The 21,099-nt window shown below is 41.7% G+C and overlaps 2 protein-coding genes across 2 annotated transcripts in view; one reads left to right on the top strand and one right to left on the bottom strand.

The window, feature by feature from the left end:
• Positions 1–5,596: 5,596 nt before the first annotated feature.
• On the top strand, positions 5,597–6,532 carry LOC122168293 (olfactory receptor 6B1-like). Its single transcript, XM_042833475.1, has one exon. It carries the CDS (start codon positions 5,597–5,599, stop codon positions 6,530–6,532), a length of 936 nt encoding a protein of 311 aa, XP_042689409.1.
• An 8,450-nt stretch (positions 6,533–14,982) lies between these two features.
• Positions 14,983–21,099, bottom strand: part of LOC122168292 (olfactory receptor 4M1-like) — a 15,845-nt gene continuing 9,728 nt past the window's right edge. Inside the window, 3 exon segments of the mRNA XM_042833473.1 lie at positions 14,983–15,335; positions 15,338–15,768; positions 15,770–15,819. Coding sequence (XP_042689407.1) covers positions 14,983–15,335; positions 15,338–15,768; positions 15,770–15,819 — 834 coding nt within the window.

Here is a 21,099-nt window from a genome sequence, read left to right as displayed (position 1 = left end):
CTTTCTTTTCTGTTCTATTGAATTGTAACTATTTGAATCCATGAGTTTTACTTCTTTTTTTTTTTTTTTTCATTTTCCTCTCCGATCTCACCATGGAGGGAGTGGATGAATGGCTTTGTAGCAGCTGCCCGGCAGGAAATACCACAGTACTTCAAATACATAGACTTATTGCAGTATAAAATTTCTGGTTCTATAGCAAGCGTGTGCAACTGTGACAACCAGATGAGGTGAAAAACAAACAAACAGACAAAGGAAAATAGAGCTTCTTCCCTTGCTGCAGCATATCTTGGGTGCAGTGTAAACATCCTCAAAAAAATAACTGACAAACTGCAGACCATTCAACCCTGTTGAATTCCCTCCAGTTCCTGGGAATATCATGGAGCAGTTTTCCTTAGAACACTTGTGGTCACGTAAAAAAGAAGGTGACTGCAAGAAGTCAGCACAATTTTATCAAAGGTCATTCCATCAAAGGACCAAACTATTTCGGTGATGAATTCACTGAATGTATGGGGGAAGGAATAGCAGAACTTATTTACCTGATCTTTAGTAACTCAACTTTCAGCATACTGTATCTGCGTTAGGACTTTGCATTCTGGATGCATGGACTACTGGATGTACAAAAAGACTGAGTGGATTATCAGTGCCAGAGGGCTGTCGTTAATGGGTTAATACTCTGCTGGGTGCTGGTAATGTGGGAAATACAGCAGGGGTCTATTTGAGCACCTGTCCTGTTCAACATATTTTTCAAGGATCTGGAAGAGCTGATGGACTGCTTACCTACCTGGTTTAAAGATGACACCTAATTAAGGGATGGGAACAGCACTTAAGGGCATAGACGGACTGAAAGAATTTGCCAATAGTGACTGCATGAAATTCAGCAAGGATAAATGCCAATTCCTGCACCTGGCAAGGCATAATCCCTGGCAACAACTCTAATTGGGACTAACTGTCTGAGGAGAAGACCCCTGGGGTAAACAAGAGCCATTAGAGTGCCCAGGTGACAGAGCAGCTCAACATTATCAACAGCATCCTGCACTGTATAAAAGACAACACAGATAGTAAATCAAGGGAAATGTTCATTGCTATCAACTTAGCATTCGTTAGACTGAATATGCTTTCAGTGAGAGATTATACTTCGGATCTTACAAGATCTCATACAGTATAATTTGTCATATATATTCTACACAAGGTAAGGATAAAGCTCGTGTACCTGTATGTCACTGTACATTGATATTTCAGGTGCCCCTGAGCATCACAACTGGCCTCCTGCTACTGCTAAACAGTGTTTGCACAGCACCAAGGCAGATAGCTTAATCTAGCCAAAGAAACACCACTTTCTATATAGTGTCACGTTCAGCACTAAAAAGGGACAATAGGAGATGTCAGTAGGGGAGTCATCTTTTGCCCAGGAACTGGCTGGACATCAGTCTTTTCATGGGATGCGGTGAGTGACTGTATTCACATGCTTTGTTTGGCTTTGTTTTCTTCCAGTCTTCTTCTGCCTCTTCTTCACATGTTAAAACAGTCTTTATCCCAACCCACAAGTTTGTTTGTTTGTTTTTCACTTTTCCTTTGTTTTTCCCACATTCAACTGGAAGCTGGGGGGAAGCTGTGAGGGAGTGAGTGGCTGCGTGGTGCTTAGCTGCCTACGGATGTTAACCTAGAACACAATCACACAGAAAGAACTGTTTTCCTTTTAGCACAGATTCCGTATGGATCTGATCACCTTGGAATTGTGGGGGTTCTGAAAGTAAAGGTTCTAGTGCTGAAATTTTCATTTAGCTGGAAAAAAAAAAGAGACTGACCACAAGTGGACTGATTTCTTTTCAGCCGTTATGTTGGAGAATGAGGAACAAAGTGTATGTAGCTTAAAACTGACCTGAAAGAGAGAGTAGTTCATCTTTCCTATGCAACAGAAGAGGAAAGATTGCTCTCTTAACCTTGCATAATTCTTGATCTTTAACTTCAGTATAAAACTATTTCAACGTATTTTTATGATGACACTTCTTTTTTTTTTTTTTCCTGCAAATTGCTATTTTCATACTTGGAGATACATTTTCCTTTGATTCTCCTTTTTCTTGTCATCAGCTATTGAGAACAAGTATCAAGAAATAAATAATAGGCTGAAATATTCATTATCGTACTTCTCACATAAGCAGTGCTTTTTGTTTTGTGTTTATCTTAAAGCATGTTTATTATTTAAACAGCTTTTATCATCGTTTTTTTTTTTACCCTTTCATCATTTCTCTTATTTAGAATCTTCCTTATTCCTCAAATCTGAGAACAATGACATTAATTTCATTTAATTATAGATAAAAATAAAAACAAATACCATCAGCACAGTTTTCCATACTTTGCCTCCATTGCCAATGTTCCTACTGTCAATATAATTCACCTGAATTATTTTAAAGTCTATCTCAAGTGGTTCATGTTATATAGAGGGAATTGTACATAGAATTAATTGATTAAAATCTGTAATTTATCTATAAGTTGGTGAGGCTCCTATTATGAGTAAAGTTAATACACCTTAAAATGAAGCAGGCATAGATTTTCTCTGCCTCTGAGCAGACTGTTATCAAATCTCCCTGACAGTTTTTCCTGCATAAAAAGTTGTATTACGTGGGGACGTTATCCTGTTTTTAATACAATAGGCAAAATATTTGGTCCAATTAATGGATGGACTTGGATCTTCATATCCCAAATTGAACTAATTTGAAGATAATTGCTTGTCATTTTCTGATAATCTCGTTTTTCTAAGTTTGTATTGGCTTTATGTGACAAGGTTTTGAAAGCGGAGGACTCCCAGAGTGGCCCCTGTGCAAAGAGACTAGGAGCTTCTCCCATGTTGGAAACTGCCAGTTCCACCTAAATCCAAAATGGACGCATTCCTGGACAAATACGAGCCCATCAGTGATGCAGGCAGCATCTCTGTGTCACTACACTTTATAAAGGGCAAAAAATCCTCTGTGTTGAAGCTGTGAGAAAGCAGAGAGAGAAAAATGTGAGAAAGAACAACACTGCAGACACCAAAGATAGTGAAAGAGGAGGGGAGGAGCTGCTGCAGGTGCTGGAGGAGAAGTGCCTCCGCAGCATCTGGAGGAGCATGTCAAAGCAGATGTTCTCGCTACAGCCCACGGAGGGCTCCACTGGAGTGGGTGGATAGTGGATAAACCTTGAAGGAAACTGCAGCCTGTGGATGTCCCACACCGGAGGGAGGAACATCCAGCAGAACTGTGGCACTGTGGGTGACTTGAGTTGGAGCAGTCAGCTCCTGAAGGACTGAAAGCTTTGGAAAAGTCCCATGCTGGAGCAGTTTGTGAAAGACGGCATCCCACGGGAGGAACTCCACATCAGAGCAGGGGAGGAGTGTGAGCAAGGAATAGCAGAGAGAATGTGTTACCAACTGGTGGCAAACCCCCATTCCACATACTAACTTCTGAGCTCAAGAAGAGTTGGAAACAAATGTGTAAGGTTGAGCCTGGACAGAGGTGAGACGTGGCGAGAAGGTGTTTTTATTTCAGTTCCTCATTATTCTCCTCTTTTTTTGTTAACTGGCAATAAATGATTCTACCCAAGCCAAATCTTTTCTGCCAGTAACTGATGACAGTAACTATGAGATCTGCTGGTCATCATCTTGACACATGAGCTTTTCCATCATATTTTATCCCACCTTGCTGAAGAGGAGTGAGGACAATCTTGGTGGGCACTAGGCAGCTAGCCATGGCAAACTCTGCCACTGTATTTAATGGAGAAGCAAAGCAATGTCTGTTACAAACATTTTGTGCAGAGATATTTAATTATAAAACAGATTCACCTACACATACATATTTCTATATTCACCTATAAATTATTATAAAGCTTTTTTGCTATTTTTTTCTTCTCCTTAGAGGTGAAGATACAGATAGGGGGATAGAGCTATGGAGGAACAGCAGAATATTAAAATTAGCGATTAAGAAATCATGTGAAAAAAATAAAATTCCCACCAGGGAAATAATGTAGGTATACTTTTTTGCATTTCTGTTACAGCATGCCCCTTTCTATCTGGCCAAATCTGACATTAGAAACACATATCTAATACACAAATAGAACAGAAGATTACCATCAGCTGCACTGTGTTAATATGTTGGTATAAGCATAGATGAATGAATAGGTAAACACATAAGTACGTGTGCCTATAATCTCATAGCATGTTTGTAAAACAAATTCACCTCACAGTTCACTACAAATTGAATGCAATGTGTGCATGCAAGATTTAAACAAGCGCCTTTAAGAAATCTGCACCCTCTGAAAGCTGGGTGGCATAATCATCAGATCCCCAAGCAGAAAGAACAGCATAGTTTTAGGCAATCTCTGTTTTCTCACCTACTTATTAATTGTGTATGACAAAGGACTAAGAATTCAAGTCCTTAAACACAGTCATCAAGTGCTATTTTAGATCTCTTGAGGTACTCTGGAAGGCCTTCAGCTCTGCTCTGGAAAGCCACAGAGCTTCTGCAGGATTTGTGTCGTATCTGTTAATTCCAAGCAAGTGACTAAGATATCTTTGTCAGGTAAAACTGCTCTCACTCTGCACAGATGCCTCAATGTTGCCGTGAGTCTCCACAGTGCAATAACTATTATGTAATGCCAGGTGTCTATGTTTCAATTACAGTTGTTTAATTACATACAAAGCAGCGTAAGTGTAAGCCACATAGACAACATCATCCAGAAATACTTAATTCATTCCTAACCAGAACTGTAGCCAGGGCCAGATGAGGCCAAGAATTGTATTAATTGTTACTCATGAGGAGATCTAACTGCCCTAACTCAAGCAGAGACAGGTCCTTTCTCGATCTTAAAGACTAGCAATAGAAGATATGCAACTACATTTAAAAGTTACATTAAAGCCATTTACATGAACCACTCTGTGAAGATGCCCTGATAATTCACATGAGGGTGACTAACCTTAACATTTAATGACATGGCTCAATTAAATTTGTCCCTAAAAGCTCAGAGGCACTAAAGTTCAATGCCCTGAACAGTGATACAACAACAGCTGGTGGAGCTCTGGATGAGGAGAAATGTGGAGACTGGCCAAAAAAATCATGTAAAACCAAAGAACACAAAACACACACATACATCCTGACCACTGCACTCGTTCCTGCATGTAGCATGTGCTGTGTTCATATCGTGAGATACTTGAGGCCTAGATCAGTAATATAACTGGCACTCGTTTGACCATGATACTAATTGTATTTCCAGAAAGGGTCCCGTTATCTACTTTGGAAAATTCCTCTAGTACCTCTATGTAAGTACGCATTACCAACTGGTCAAGATTCTTGCAATTCCCAGTGTTAGTTTGCAAAGCTGCTGTACTGTTACCATTGGTGGCTGGGATTTTTTGTCTCACTTTTGTTTGGTTTTCATTATGAAAATCTAATTGCAACTAACATATTTTTTGGTTTTTAAATTTTTTTTTAATCTTGTCAGCTCTTGCTATAAACAAAGATTTTCTGCTCCCAGTCTGTGCTTATAAGCCAGCCTGAGTGAATGTTCAAATTGCTGCTACATCTGCTTCTTCTGCAAAGTTCACAGCAACTTCTGTGGGATTACCAGCATGTCCTCAACTAACCAGACCTACGTGACTGGATTCATTTTGGTTGGTTTTCCAGGTAGACCAGTGATCCAGCTTCTGATCTTTTTGGTATTCTTCCTGGCTTATGTGCTGACGGTAACAGAAAATGTAATGATTGTTGTGCTTGTCTGGACAAATATCCAGCTTCACAAGCCAATGTATGTTTTTCTGGGCAACCTTTCCTTTCTGGAGATCTGGTATGTCTCTGTCACAGTGCCCAAGGTGCTTGTGAGCTTGGTGGTTAAGAGCCAAGGCATCTCCTTCACAGGCTGCATGGCCCAGCTGTTCTTCCTGGCACTGGCCTGCACAGAGTGCACTCTCTTGGCTGCCTTCGCCTATGATCGCTACGTGGCTGTCTGCAAGCCCTTGCATTACCCAATAATCATGAACTGCACTCTTTGTGCCCACCTGTCTATTGGCTCCTGGGTAAGCGGCTTCCTGATTTCTGCAGGGAAGGTTTACTTCATTTCACATCAGACCTACTGCGGGCCCAATATCATCAACCACTTCTTCTGTGATGTGTCCCCCTTGCTGAAGCTCGCCTGCACCAACGCATCACTAGCTGAGCTCATGGATTTCTTACTAGCCCTGCTCATCCTCCTGGCACCGCTCACTGTGATTGTGGCCTCATACGTGTGCATCATCTCTGCTGTCCTGGCTATTCCCACGGCCCAGGGCCGCCACAAGGCCTTTTCCACCTGTGCATCTCATCTTCTAGTGGTCACGGTGTTCTACACAGCCTCCTTGTTCATCTACGCCAGGCCCCAGCCTATTGATTCCTTCAGCTCCAACAAACTGGTTTCTGTGATATACACTGTCTTAACACCGCACATCAACCCAATCATCTACTGTCTGAGGAATCAGGAATTCAAGATTGCTCTTAGGAAAACAACATGCTGGAGGGATATCTTCTCCTAGAAATTTCAGGTGGAGATTTGCAAGAATTTTCTTCATTCACTATAAAATTCTACCATGGCTCTCATTCCACTGTGCAACAGTAATATGTAACAGGTTGTGATAAATTTACTGATGTTCACCTCTGAAATCTAAAAAATGTGACAGATCCTGAAGAAAAAGCAGAGAGAACATGGAGCAAAGCCCATCATCTCACATGAGGAAAGCAAGTGGCAAGGGGAACAGAACCTAACAACTGAGCAAAACTGAGAAGGGAGCTCAGCTATGGGTCTCAAAATCTGCTCCCAGTGTCTTTGCTACCTAGGCCTGTATGAATGTTTGTTAGTCTCAGAATATTATACAGAGCTAAGATCTCTAAGCTGACCATAACTTTTTCTCTACATTTCCCCTAAAGATCTGCTATTTATAGAATCATAGAATCACATAACCTAATAGCCTTGAACACCTCTAGGTTTGAGGTATTCAAATCTTCTGGGCAATCTGTTCCAGTACCTTACCATTTTCTGAATAAAGAATCTAATATAAATCTCTCCTGTTTTAATTTAAAATTGTTCCTCCTTGTCTAATCACTATTGCACAGGTAAAATGTCGGTCTCCCTCCTGTTAATAAGCTCCCTTTAAGTACAGGAAGGCTGTGATGTGCCACAGCAAAGCCTCCTCTTCTCCAGGACGAACAAGCCCAGCTACCTCAGCCTTTCTTAGTAGAAGAAAAACTGCAGCCCTCTGATTGTCTTCATGAACCTCTGGGGCACACCACTAGAGATTGGCCTCCAGCTGGATTTTGTGCCCCTGCCAACAATCCTTCTAAATCTGACACTTTAGCCTATTTTCTATTCACTCAATTGTTTGCTTACGTAATCCACAGTTCGTGAATATTTCTACGAGGACAGCATGGGACACAGTGTCAAAAACCTTGCTGAAGTCAAGGTAGTCAAGTTGCCCAAAGACCCATTCAACCTTGCCTTCAACATCTGCAGGGATGAAGCACCTACAACTTGTCTGGGCAACCTGTTCCTGTGCCTTTTCACCCTCACAGTGACAATTTTTCCTAGTATCTAATTCAAATCTACCCTCTTTTAGTTAAAACTATTATCCTTCGTGCCATCACTGCACTTCGTGATAAAGAATCCCTCCTCATCTGTCTTGGAGAACCCTAGCAACTCTCCCCAGAGCTCTCTCTTCTCTAGACAGATCTGTGGTCCCAGATCTGCAGGTGGAGCCTCAGGAGGATAATCATCTCCCTCAACCTGCTAGCCAAGCTTCTTTTTATGAAGCTCAATATACAGTTGGCCTTCTGGGCCTTCATGTCAAGCTTTACATCCACCAGAACCCCCAAGTTCACAGGGCTGCTTTCTATCCACTTGTTGCCCACTCTATATTCTCGTTTGAGATTGCCATGGTCCGGCCACAGGACCTTGCAGTTGGCCTTATTGAACTTCATGACATTTGTACAGCTCAACCTCTCAAGCCTGTCGAAGTCCCTCTAGATAGATACCTTCCCTCCAGCATATTGGTTGCACCACACAGCTTGGTGTTGTCAGCAAACTTTCTGAGGGTGTACTCAATGCCACTATCCATGTCAATGACAAGCACGTTAAATAGCATCAGTGCCAATACAGACCTTTGAGGGATGCCACTTATCACTGGTGTCCACCTGGATACCTGATGGTACAGCAGCACAGCGGGTGGCAGACAGTGCAGGAGATTCCTGGAATCTGTCGAGGACAACTTCCTGGTCCAGGTAGTGGACGGACCAACTTGAGGTGAAGCCTTACTGGACCTGGTGCTCACTAATGCAGAGGAGAGCATCAGAGAGGTTAAGACTGGAAGTAGCCTGGGCTGTAGTGACCATGCCTTGGTGGAGGTTGTGATCTTGAATGCAGGCCTGGCAAAAAGCAGGGTTAGGACTCTATGCCTTAGGAGAACAAATTCTGACTGCTCAAGGAACTGCTGAGTGGGATCCCCTGGGAAATGTGTCCTTATTAAGGGCATGGGCACAGGGCAGAGCTGGCAGCTCTTTAAGGACACCCTTCTGAGAGTGCAACAGCTCTCCATTCCCCAGCAGAAGAAATCTAGCAGGGGAGGCAGGGGACCGTGGTGGCTGTGCAAGGACCTGCAGCTGAAACTGTGGGAAAAGAGGGAAACACACAGAGAATGGAAGCAGGGTTGTGTATCCTGGGAGGAATACAGGGCTGTTGTGCGTGTGTGTAGAGATAGGATTAGGAAAGCCAAGGCACAAATGGAGCTGAACTTGGCGAGGGATGTGAAAGATAACAAGAAGGGGTTCTACAGGTACATAGGCAGGAGGAGACAGGCCAAGGAGAGCATTCCCCCTCTGGTGAAAGGTAATGGGTGATTTACAGCAATATTTACCACTGCATTATTATTACTATCTTGATGGGAAATAAGGAAACAGCTAGATGAAGATGTGAAGGTCTTGGTATCTGCAACAACAGACAACAAAGTTTAAAATCCTGAAAACGGTAAGGAAGCAAAACAATATAATCACATCCTCGGCCTTCTGAAGAGCAAGTTTTGGCTTGTTCAGGTGTCTGCTTGGTAGGACCCCATGGAAAACTGCTCTTTGAGGATAAAGAGACACAGGAAAACTTGTTAATCTTAGGGGCAGCATCTTTAGAGTAGAAAAACAGTTCATTCAAATTTGCAGTAAACCACTGTCTCGCTCCAATTTGTAAGAGGGAGAGGAGGTTTTTTAATATCTGTATACCCAGTGTGAGATTAAGAAACAATGGTTCAAATGTTGGTCTGACCAGTTTATTATAAATCCTGATCAGGGAGATGGGGAAGGGAAGGAGGGTGATAGAAAAGATAGGGAAGAAGCAAGAATGGTGTAAAGCAGGGATGGTCACCACCAGGATCCAGCAGCGTCCTGCTGCACGGCGTTTGAAGGTCCAAGGCAGAAGCAGCAGGGGGAGAGCAGCAGCAGCGTGGCGGCCTGGGGCAGCAAGCAGGCAGCAGGAAGAGTCGCAGAGCCAATCCAGGAGGAAGCAGCAGGACTCAGGCAGCAGCCCAGAGCAGTCCGTCAGCACGCAGGAATCCCGTAGTGAGGAATCTGATGGCAGCCACCTCTGTTCTTCAGCATGCAGGTAGAGCGCAGAGCAAGTCCAGGAGGGAGAGAGGCAGGTCATGAGGCTTCTCATGTCAGAAACCTCTTCTTCTTTTGAGGAATCTGTTGCCAGAAAACCTCAACCTCATGGCTGTAGGTTCCCTTTTTATCCTTCTGCCATTATGGCGTTCCTGGACACTCGGTAAGAGTCTTGTGCAGCACCTCCTGAGATGGACGTCTTCCTCCAGATAGGCCCACACAGAAGACCGCTTCCTGGCCATTAATCTGCGGTTATCTCTCTCGTTGCCCCTGGCTTTGTCCATCAGCGTTCTCCAGACAAATGATTTCTCAACCCTTGCCCAGGACTTGCTTGGAGACCAGCGAGCTTTGAGACAATGATATAAAAGAATAATCTCTTACAACCAAGCAGAAGGAGTCTAGCATATATGGACATGTGTCTTCTGACTTAGCTCAAACACCAAAAAGGCCAACAGAGAAGTTAAAAGCAAGAATGGCCTACTTCAGATCAATACAGAGACATTGTTTATATACGTGGGAGAGGAGTGTGTGGAAAAATACAAATTGTGGCCTGAACAGGCAGCTAAGCCATGAAAAAGAGGCTTGTTAGCTTGGGAAAACAAGTAAACTGCCCCTAACTTCTGCATGTAGCTAGAAGAAACTTGTTTGTACGAAACTGCTCTGCAGCTGTGACCAAATATCCTTGCTTTCTCTGAACACTGTTTGTGTTGATCAGCAACACTTTGTCTCCTGCTGTTAAGTATATGGCCACAGTACTAAGGGGTGGCGTGGACATCTTGCAGGTTGGCTGACTGGCTGACACCTGTATCTGCTGGGAAGCCCCAGTGCTGACACTCTACTGGCTGGCCTCTTCCAGTACAGAGGACTTGATGAAATTCTACCAGCCAACCACCCCCGGTAACTTGAGTACTTCTCTGTTAAACTGATGAATGTTATTTTGCCTCTACATATTTTCTTTGGGATCACTAAACCTTGCCCAGAAGCCCTGGTGCTCTTGCATTACATGCAGCCCACGATCATCTGGAGCTGAAACTTGCAAAGGAGGTGAAATGCAAAAATAAAGGTTTCTTACAGTGCATTTGAAGCAAAAGGAAGAGTAAGGAGAGTCTGTTCTCATTGCTTAGTGGAGCTGGGGCCCTAGTGTATCATTCCTAGTAAAGGAGTGATAGCACGAATGGAAAATTGCCTGGGCTGCTGATTTTAAGAAGGTGTAAAATTTAAGCAGATGAGAACTAACTAGTGGTGTCCCTCAGGGATCAGTATTCAGGCCAGTACTGTTTAATGTCTTTGTTAATGAGATAAGTGCTGAGATGCAATGCAATCACAGTGAGTTTGCGGGGGACATCAAGCTCAGGAAAGTGGTCAGTATGCTGGAGGGGAAGGCTGCTATTCTTAGGGAATTTGCTGAACATGAGACAGGGAAGTATTTATGCAGTAAAGAAAGCAAAACACATCCTGGGCTCTGTTAGCAAGGGTCTAGCCAGCTGATCTGGGAAATGATCCTACCCCTCTATTTAGTGCTTGAGAGATTCCATCTGCAGTACTGTGTCCAATCTGAGGCTCTCCAGGACAAGGACAGTGGCAGTGAATTCCCTGGAAGAACATCGAGAAATTGGCCAGGAACAACAAGCCAAACAAGATTTGTTCACTCTTAAGTACAGAAGGTTAAGAGGAGACCTTTTTGCTATTTATAACTAACAGATGAGAGAATGATGCAGAGCAAATGGAGGCCGACTCTTCTGGTGCAATATACCAACAGGATGAAAGGCAACAGATACTTGTGGGAATGTGCTAAATTTTATGGATATTTATTTATTTTCCTTGAGACTGGTCATATAATTGAACAGGTTGCCAACAGGCTGTGAGATCAAAAATTCCCTAGGTGTGCTCCAGCTGACCCTGACTTGAAGAGAGGATCAGACTTGACGCCAGTCAGAGGTTAGTTCTAAACTAAATTATTTGTGATTCTGTGACTTTATGATTCTATACATGTTTGTTGCTATATTCACTGTGCAGGAACAGAGTTGAACAATATCACCACTACTGTGACAGAATTTGTCTTGCTTGGACTGACAAAGAGTTGCAAACTACAGTACAGTCTGTTTGTAATCAGCTTTGTTATCTGTATAGTAACCTGGCTTCATCATTCATCATTCATCAACTTCACCATCATTGCAACTGTAGTTGTTGATCACCAGCCCCATAAACACACTTACTTCCTATTGGGCAACTTGGCTTTTCTCAGTGTCAAGTTCTCTTCAGTCAACATTCCCAAACTGCTGTCAGGTCTTTTTATTCTGCATAGCATAATTCAGTGAACATTTCCACCAAATGTTCTTCTACTTCATTGCCACTGCAATGTTTTTTTTTTCCTTGTATGAATGTCAGTTGATAGGTATGTGGCCATCCATGAGCCACCACGTTACTTGTCTGTTACAAACTGGAGTGCACAGGATTGGTGATAACAGCATGGTTTAGTGGAATTTTTCACTCTGCTATACAGATTGTTTTTCTTCTCCATCTATCGTTTTGTGGGCCCAACATACTGGGCAGTTTTGCTGTGATGTTCCTCAAGTTGTCAAACTGGCTTGTGCTGACACCCACATGGCTGGACTACAGATGGTGTTTCACGGTGGAATGATTCTCATGGTTCTTTCTGTGATCTTGACAATTTCCTACAGTGTCATCTTGAAATTAAGGACATGCATCACAGAAGGAAAATGGAAACCCTTGTCTACCTGAGGAACTCAGATAACCATTGTGAGCCTAATATTCACCCCCTTCATTGTCTTCTACGCTTGACTTTATGAGAAATTCCCTATAGACAGGTACTGCGTGTTATTTGTACTGTGATCACACCAATGCTAATCTGTTGATTGACACACTCAAACACTAAGATGAAAAATGTCATCAGGAAAACACTGGGAAAAATCTTTCTCTCTCAGGAAGGATACAGAAACCACACAGCAGATCCGAAGAGATGAGATCTGACATTTCCATGAGAAAACCATATTCACTGCTGAGATCATCATTCCTTCTGTATCATCTACAAACCGGGTGTGCATTTGACTTCTGCATCCAGATTATTTATATAAATATTAAAGAGAACTGTCCATAAAACTGAGCTCTTTGGAACCCACTAGTGACTGGCCACCAGCCTGATTTAAACCCATTTATTATAATCCTTGGAGCCCAATCCATCAGCCAATTGTTCATCCATTTTATTAGGTACTTGCCTAGCTGTATGCTGGACATTTTGTCCTTAAGGACACAGTGAAAAACATTATCAAAAGCTTTGTAGAAAGCCAAAAAGATTACATCTATTTGATCAACTAGGTAGGTAACCTTGCCTTAAAAGGAGATGAAGCTCATTAAATAGGCCTTTTACTTTGTGAATCCATGTTAGCTGTGACCAATGACTGCTCTGTCTTTCAACTGTTCTTCAATAACTCCCAAAATAATCTCTATAATTTTATCAGGCACCAAGACTCATGGACTTGTAATTAACAGTGTCTTCTTTCTTGCCCTTCTTGAAAAATGGGATGTTTGCCAGCTTCCAGTCAACGGAGACTTTCTCCAGATTCCAAAGACCATTGAAAACTAACTGAGAGAAGCCTTGCAAAACTACTGATCCAAAGGGACAGCAATCATGCTCCAAAAAATATGGGACTGCTTGGAATTGTTGTGATCATGTTCCATTAAATTCAGTTGCCAGTCCTTACTGAAGAAAGTCCTCCAGCATATCAGAGATCTGTTCATGGATGCAATTCCAGAGGGAGGATGCTGCATAATAAATATAGTAAATAAATATAATAAATGTATAAATAAATATAATAAATACAGTAAATAAAGTCGAAGCCTCCTCCTGGGAATACAGGAGATTGTGGCTTCACCTGTGGGAGACATGCTATGTCATGGCACTGTCTTACAAGTGAAGGAACTATTGGATGAAGTGAGCAGTCTGTGCACTTTCAGGGAATCAGAACAGGACTGCAAGAGGAGACGCAGTAGCCTTAGTTTCATGCTGCAATGGAGGAGTGATAGCTAAGAGGTTACACTTGATCAAGTGGTGATGAAGTCTCCCAGGATGGGAAGGATGGGTGCTTGTGGCATCTGACATTAGGAGAAAAGCACTCTTGACTTTGTGACATTGTCTTTTGTCAAATGATGTGTAGAAGATCTGTTAAGGAACAACAATAACAAAAAAACCATACTTCAGAGGCAAATATATTTGGATATCTACAGCATGCCATGAACAGTATTACATGAGAACTGAAAATACCATGACCTGTAGGGTGCAATGCCTTCTGGAATATTACTGGAGAACTTAGTGGATGAAGCCGTATTTCACTCAGCATCTACACTGCCTAAAGAAGTTACACTGCCGTAAGAAAATCATAGTTTCCTAACAAAAATAAATTATTTGGTTGACTCCAACTCAAAGCAAGAATAAGAAGTGGGTTACAGGGCAAGTACAAGGGGCAAGACAAAAATGTCTAAGGCACTACTTACTACTTCTCAAAGTAGAAATTTAAAAAGAGTTAGCTGAATTTCTCCCTAGAAATGCCTACTAATTTTGCAGGAATCCTTAGTGACTAATTCAGACATTTGCATCTGTGTTGCAGATGTCTGTAACTGTATAGATATAGCTTATGATCAGTATTTCCTCTAAGTCTATGACTATATTGTCTTTGATTTTTACTTAATAGTTGTGTTCTGATTTCAGATTGCAATGTTTCTCCATGCCCGCACATTCTCCCTTTGTGGAAAAGTAATCAACTCATTAAATGGCAGAATCATGAAAGAGTCTAACAAGAAGGCAGCATCAATAGTGAAAATTCAACTATGAGCTGAAATCTTGAACTAACATGCCTGTACCTGAGCCAGTAGTCCACCAATGGTTTTATGAAGTCTCAACATCTACCAAATTATTTCTAATAAAATTAGAAGATTTTTAACAACAACTTCATAGCAACAACTGTCACGTCCTGCCTATAAGGGGAGAGAAGAGTTGACCAAATTCATGAAAATCCCTTGTTAGGTTAAGGAAAAATGATCTGCAGAGGTCCATAAACAATCATCAATTTAAATGAAAATCTACATACTACAATTATCCCAAAATATTGGCAAGCAATTATGCATAAAATATCGACCCTCTAATGCTAAGCATTGATCTTAAACCATGCAGCTAAACTACATGACTGACAGAAGAGGACTTCTTGAAGGTTACTGATTAGGTACATTATGCTGTTACATAGTACACAGTCCAAATTTTTTCCTAAGAAAAATGCGAAACTGCATTAAGAAATCAAGAAACAATTATTTTTAATTTTTTTTTTTTTAAAGTCTACACCAAAGTATGTGTTTGCAGACCAACTTCCACATCAAACTTCTGATCTCCTTGTTGATCAGCAATATCAACAACAACCATTGGGACAGTCTGAAAGGGTAAGACATAGATGTAGATAACTGGGCCACACATGACAAAAACCACAATGATGTGGGAAACACAGCTGGAGGTTATTCTGTTCTTTGCCTTGGTGGACTGTGTCCGGAGCTTCAGCAAGAGGATTGTGTAGAAGATGAAGAGAAGTGCAAAGCACATGACAATGATGACTCCATTGTTGAGGAATGCCAGCAGTTCTACTGTGTAAGTGTTAGCACAGGCCAAGTTAGCCAGCTGACGCACATCACAAAGATGTCCAGGACGTTGGGGCCACAAAAGGGGAGCTTGATGGTGAGAGCAAACAGAATGATGCCATGAACAAAGCCACTGCCCCATGAAGCTCCAACCAGGGCACAGCATGCAGTCCTGTTCAAAGCCTGGTGTAGTGGTTTGCAAACAGCAATGTAACGGTCATGGGCCATGGCCAAGAGCAGAAAAGCTTCTGCTGCTCCCAGGAAGTCAAGAAACAAAAGCTGGGTCATGCAGGCATTGTAGGAGATGGTCTTGGGATTTGAGAAAAAGTCAGCCAGCATTTTGGGTGGGGTCACAGAACAGTAGCAGATGTCCAAGAACGCCAAATTGGCCAGGAAAAAATACATGGGTGATCCCTGTTGGGAATTGCCCTGAATTGTGAGAATGATAAGGATGTTGCTTGGGAGAATTATCATGTAGAACAGCAGGAAGAAGAAAGAGAACTGATTGGACTTTGTGAGTCTGGGACAATCCTAACAGAACAAACTAACTACAGTATAATTGACACCCATTTTGACTTTGCCAAACCATGACAAACAGGCAGTAATGAATACACCAGTACAAATATATTGCAATATTTAAGCACCTTGGGGTATACTGAGACTACTGAAAATGCATACTCTGACCATTGGCTAGTTTTACGGAACTCCTTATTCTAAAGTACTTGAAAGCTAGTCATCTAGATTCCCACTATCTTGGGCATCGCATTGGAATTGTGAACTGAAAGTAAACATCATCAGATGTTTCATGTTTTCTCCACACAGTAGGAACTGATACCTGGATTAAATCATCAATCCAGTCTCCTATAGTAGGCTGATCTTTGTGGTTTACACTGTAGCTATCTTGATCTGAACTAGCGATGGATACAACCTCTCCAAATGAGCAAAGCAGACCTTTCCAAGGTACTGTACATTTCATTCTAATGCAGACAGCATTCAAGCTACGGCAGGGGAGATTCAGGCTGGACATGAGGAAGTATTACTTTTCGGAAAGGGTGGTCAGGCACTGGAACGGACTGCCCAGGGAGGTGGTGGAGTCACCGACCCTAGGGGTGTTCAAGGAAAGACTGGATGTTGTGTTGAGGGACATGGTTTAGTAGGAGCTATTGGGAATAGGTGAACGGTTGGACTGGGTGATCTTTTAGGTCTTTTCCAACCTCGGCGATTCTATGATTCTATGATTCAGACAGTCAAAGATAGATGAATTGCAGTCTAAAATTGCTCAAACCTAGAATCACATTCCCAGCTGTTTTTCAAGGGACCTAAGGGTGCTCAGATCATATGCAGACTTCCACTTTTCCTCAAAGAGACCCCACAACAATGTCAATTTTCCAATGAAGTCATCAGAATATTGGAAATATGGAGAAAAGTCAGTTATCCAAATATCTCTATGAAACTAATATGCCAAGAGTTGGCAATAAGACAAACATAGAAAATAAATCAGTATTCTCCATGGAATTTATAAAATAATTTCATTTTCATACATTTTGAATGAAACAGTGGTTCATTTGACCATAAAAAAGTCAAAATTGTTTTAGAAGTCTATTTATCCACTCATTCATCTCAATTCTTTTTCTGCTTTTGAGTCACGAGAAAGTTACATTGATTTTTGCATCCCTTCTTTTACATCTTTCTTTATATCTTACGTCTTACTGCATTAGTAGCATGGCTGGCAGTGTTGAGCTAGAGAAGGAAACATACTGAAAATGTGATAGGAGTAGATACTTTAACATATAAATGCCACTGATTTAAAACAGGTTCAGTTTACTTCCCTTACTGAGACCAGTGAGAAATGAAACTGGTTTTGACACTGGAAACTATAAAGTTTATATTATGCTTTGAAATAAGAAAAAAATCTTACTATTTTTTTATTTAATCATAGAATCGTTAAGGTTGGGAAAGACCACTTAGATCATCTAATCCTACCATCAGCCCATCACCTCCATGCCCACTAAACCAGGTCCCCATATCTCATCCTTTCTTACACGGACAGTTGAAGGGCTCATTGTAATTAATGTGTGTATAAATTAGTTCATGTTGTCCAATGCCTAATTTTGTTCCAGTATTTAATGGGAACTGTTAAACAAAAGGAAGAATGACTTATTACTCAGAGTCACAGAATCGCAAAGTACATGCTTTGACCAAAGAAAATTCATTATCAGTCTCATTAATGTGTTGGTAGTCTAACCAGAATTTAATGATCACTCATTTCTTGTCCAATCTCAATAATACTAACCCTCACTTATCTTCTGTTTAAGAAGAAATAAGTATGTGTCTCTTTTCTTAATTATCACCCTTCTTGTCATCTGTTCAAAGCAGTATTCCTCCTCCTCAGGCAAGGTGAGCCATCCACATCTTCCCATCCGGTGGAGGGAGGAGAACAGCATGGCCTGAGGCACTTTTCCTCTTTAGTTATTCAGAGTTCACTCATGCTCATAGGTCTCAACATTGATGTGTGAATACAATAGAACTGAAGCCTGAACTCTCCCAGTCCTTGCACTGCTTACTGACTGTCTTCCTCAGTGCCCCCCAAGTATCAACAGCTCCCAGCTGTTCAAACTCCTCACTTTACTCCATACCATAACTTTATCTCTGAAACCAACCCTAGCTTTAACCTCCTACAAAAACATGCCATCAGCTTAAATGTACACCTCCATTTCAGGACCTTTGCTGGTGGTCCATCATTGTGTTCTGAAGTCTTCCTCCTCTTCCACACACCCGTGTTTAATACTGCTGTGTGCAGACCAAAGGTCCCCCCCGTTCTGGACCCACCACGTGGCCATTTGTTGCCCTGTCTGCACATCAGCACTAACACCAAGCCTGCAGCCGGTGTCTGTGCCGTGGTCCGTGCCACCTGCTGACAGGAGAGGAGCACTGTGTGCTAGAGGACAGAGATTCTTTTGGACTCCATATATTCTTTGTCTCTTTAAGAGACAGCTGGGACTGCGGGTGTTTTTTGGTTCCAAAGCTGAAGGTCATATAATTATGGCAAACAGCTGTGCTAACTCAGATACCCATGGGTCCCAATTAAAGTCGTAATGTGTGTGACTGTTTACAGTTATTTATTACTCTTTCTTAATTATTTATTTTAACATATATTATTCCTGGGCCAGGTGTTTCATTAATAGGTAAAAAAGTTTGTTAGAAAATAAACCCCCTTGCATTCCAGCTTCTCCTTAGATATCAGAGGGGCTGAGAGCAACTGAGCTTGGATTCCCAGTGATGTCTAATCTGGCACCATAAGTACAGGGAATATATAGACTGATCACAGATCCACAAATAACACATCAACTGAGTTGCACTCAAATGAACCAGACAGCCCCTCCTTAAGAAATTTGATCATATTCAATGAGAACATTCACTGCGAAGTTAATGACTAGCACTAATTAATGAAGCAGTGAATTGTAGATTCTTTTGGATTGCTGCTAATAATGCACTGTCTGCAGAGCATATGTGAGTACCACGAACGTTCCACAGCACTAAGTTCCCATCTCTGCAGTGTTATCACAGCATCTCACTGCGATGTTCCCACCTCGCTCCACCCTTCGTGCTGCATCTTCTCTTCAGAGGGGCACATCTCAATAAGTCACCTTCGATAATTACTCTGTACCAGGCGCTGTGTAGAGGTCCCCTACAACTTCTTTAAGATTCCATGTTTAATTTTGCTTAAATGACTGATAAATTATGCTTCTGATGTGCAAATGAACCACCAATCTCTGACTTTCATATTCTGTGCATTCTGATCTGGAAATGCACAGGATGGAAAGCTGTTTTCTAGAATTCTTTGTATCATTAATTTCCTATATTTTACAAGCTTAATTTTTAAATGGGAGCTCTCATAGTCCACTGACATGCTTCAAGAAAGTGTAAAAGAGATAAACTCAATGTGTTGTTATTGGTTGTATTGTTGTTTTGTTTCCTCTCTTTCCTAGAAAAAAAACTTTTAATTTGCACCGGTGGTGTATCAGTAGTCGGATGAATCAGGACTGGGAGATTCGTACTTCTCTTCACAATCTGAGTGCCTGGCTCAGACTTAATGATCCAACACCTACATGGCTACAGTTAGGCTGGCAAAGGCTATGGGTGACTTCTTCATTGTTTTTGAATGAAAATACCTAACACGCTGTAAAGAACTCGAGGTAGAAAGGAATACAGATTCCCAGGCTGAACATACATTTCACTGACTCAATATTTTTATTTTCTTTCTTCCCACGTAACTAAATAACTTTCACCAAACACTGGGATTTAAGAACTGCAATTTCTTTATTTTTCATCGTGGGTGAAAATCACGGTTACATACACCCACTGCAGAACCAGAATACATAGTAAACTCCGTGGTGCCTGAGGAGAAAGTTTTGCTGTGACATGTAGTTAGAAGATTATTTACTTCAACCTTTGCCTGTAAATGTAAAAATTTTGAGGGAGCTCTGCACATCACACAGGAATTAGATTACAGTGAACTTGCCTCACATGCTGTGAGTAAGACAGTGATGAAAACATGAAGACATAACTTTTAGACCCCCTTCAGCATATGTGCAAGCCATAATTTGCATGTCTAGTTGGTAGTTCTTCATTGTAGGCCATTCTCTCCCAAATGATCATCAACAGAGGAAAAAGATCACTGAGATCCTTTACTTAATTTATTATGTACACAGTTGTACTCAGTCTGGCTGGGTTAGAGTTGTTTTTCTTCATAACAGGTGTGATTGGTGACCAAAATAATGCTGATATCATGCTAATGTTCTAACTATGCCGGAGCAGTTAGATTTTTCAGGTTTTGATTACCCTGCTGCTGTATGCTGATATCAAAAATAGGTGTGTGTATACCTGTAACATCCTCATTTAAAGAGATAAGCACAGCATCTGCTTGTCACTGTACTCAAAGTGAATAAACTGTGGGCTGTGCAGGGGTCTGGGAGGCACACAGTTAGACGACTCAAACTAACCAGGGAAATATTCCATACCATATCATGTCAAATTCAACAATATAAGGGGGAGAAGGAGATGTTTACAGTGATTGGCCAAAGGAAGGGAAAATAACTTCAAGTTACAAGGCAGTGGCTTTAAATGCTGTCACACACACATAAACACACACACACATACAAAAAAAAACCCCAAAACTATCAGCAATCTTTGGGCATTTATTAGAAGACACAACAGAAGATGGATCACTAGATAATAGCAGCATCTAACATCAAAGCATGAGGAGAGTGGCTATGAAAAAGTTAAGTAGTGAGCTCACAGAACTTTTAGGACCAATTTGTACAAATCTCTGCTACTCAAAGATGCTCTTTTCAGCATCTTTGCTGAAGACAGGGAGGGAGGAAGATTGACTCCAGAATCTGCTGAATGCCATTCATTTATGCTGCAAACCTCCTTCATTTAGAAGTTACAGCACATAATGACACGATGAGGGGAAATGACTTGAAACTGGAAGAGGGTAGATTTAAACACAATTTTAGGATGAAATTCTTTACTGTGAGGGTGGTGATGCACTGGAACAGGCTGCCCAGTGAAGCTGTGGATGCCCCATCCCCAGAGGCATTCAGGGCCAGACTGGATGGGCTGTGAGCAACCTGGTCTGCTGGGAAGAGCCCCTTCCCACAGCAGTGCATTAGAACTACAAGGTTTTTAAGATCCCTTCCAACCCAAACCTATGGTTCTATGGTTCTATGATTCTATGTTTGCCATGATTTTACTAGCTTCTATTTCTTCTTTTCTACCAAGAAAAAGGGGAGGGGAGGGGAAGGGAGGGGAGGGGAGGGGA

Source organism: Centrocercus urophasianus, unplaced genomic scaffold (genome assembly GCF_019232065.1).
Source record: "Centrocercus urophasianus isolate 14NV4802_14NV808 unplaced genomic scaffold, USGS_Curo_1.0 seq_42, whole genome shotgun sequence".
Lineage (NCBI taxonomy): Eukaryota > Metazoa > Chordata > Aves > Galliformes > Phasianidae > Centrocercus > Centrocercus urophasianus.
Note: the sequence above shows the minus strand (reverse complement) of the source record. Positions and strands in the feature narration are given on the sequence as shown.

What these genes read in the sequence shown, in the direction of transcription:
- LOC122168293 (XM_042833475.1), top strand. Translation starts at nt 5,597, where the DNA reads ATGTCCTCAACTAACCAGACCTACGTGACTGGATTCATTTTGGTTGGT.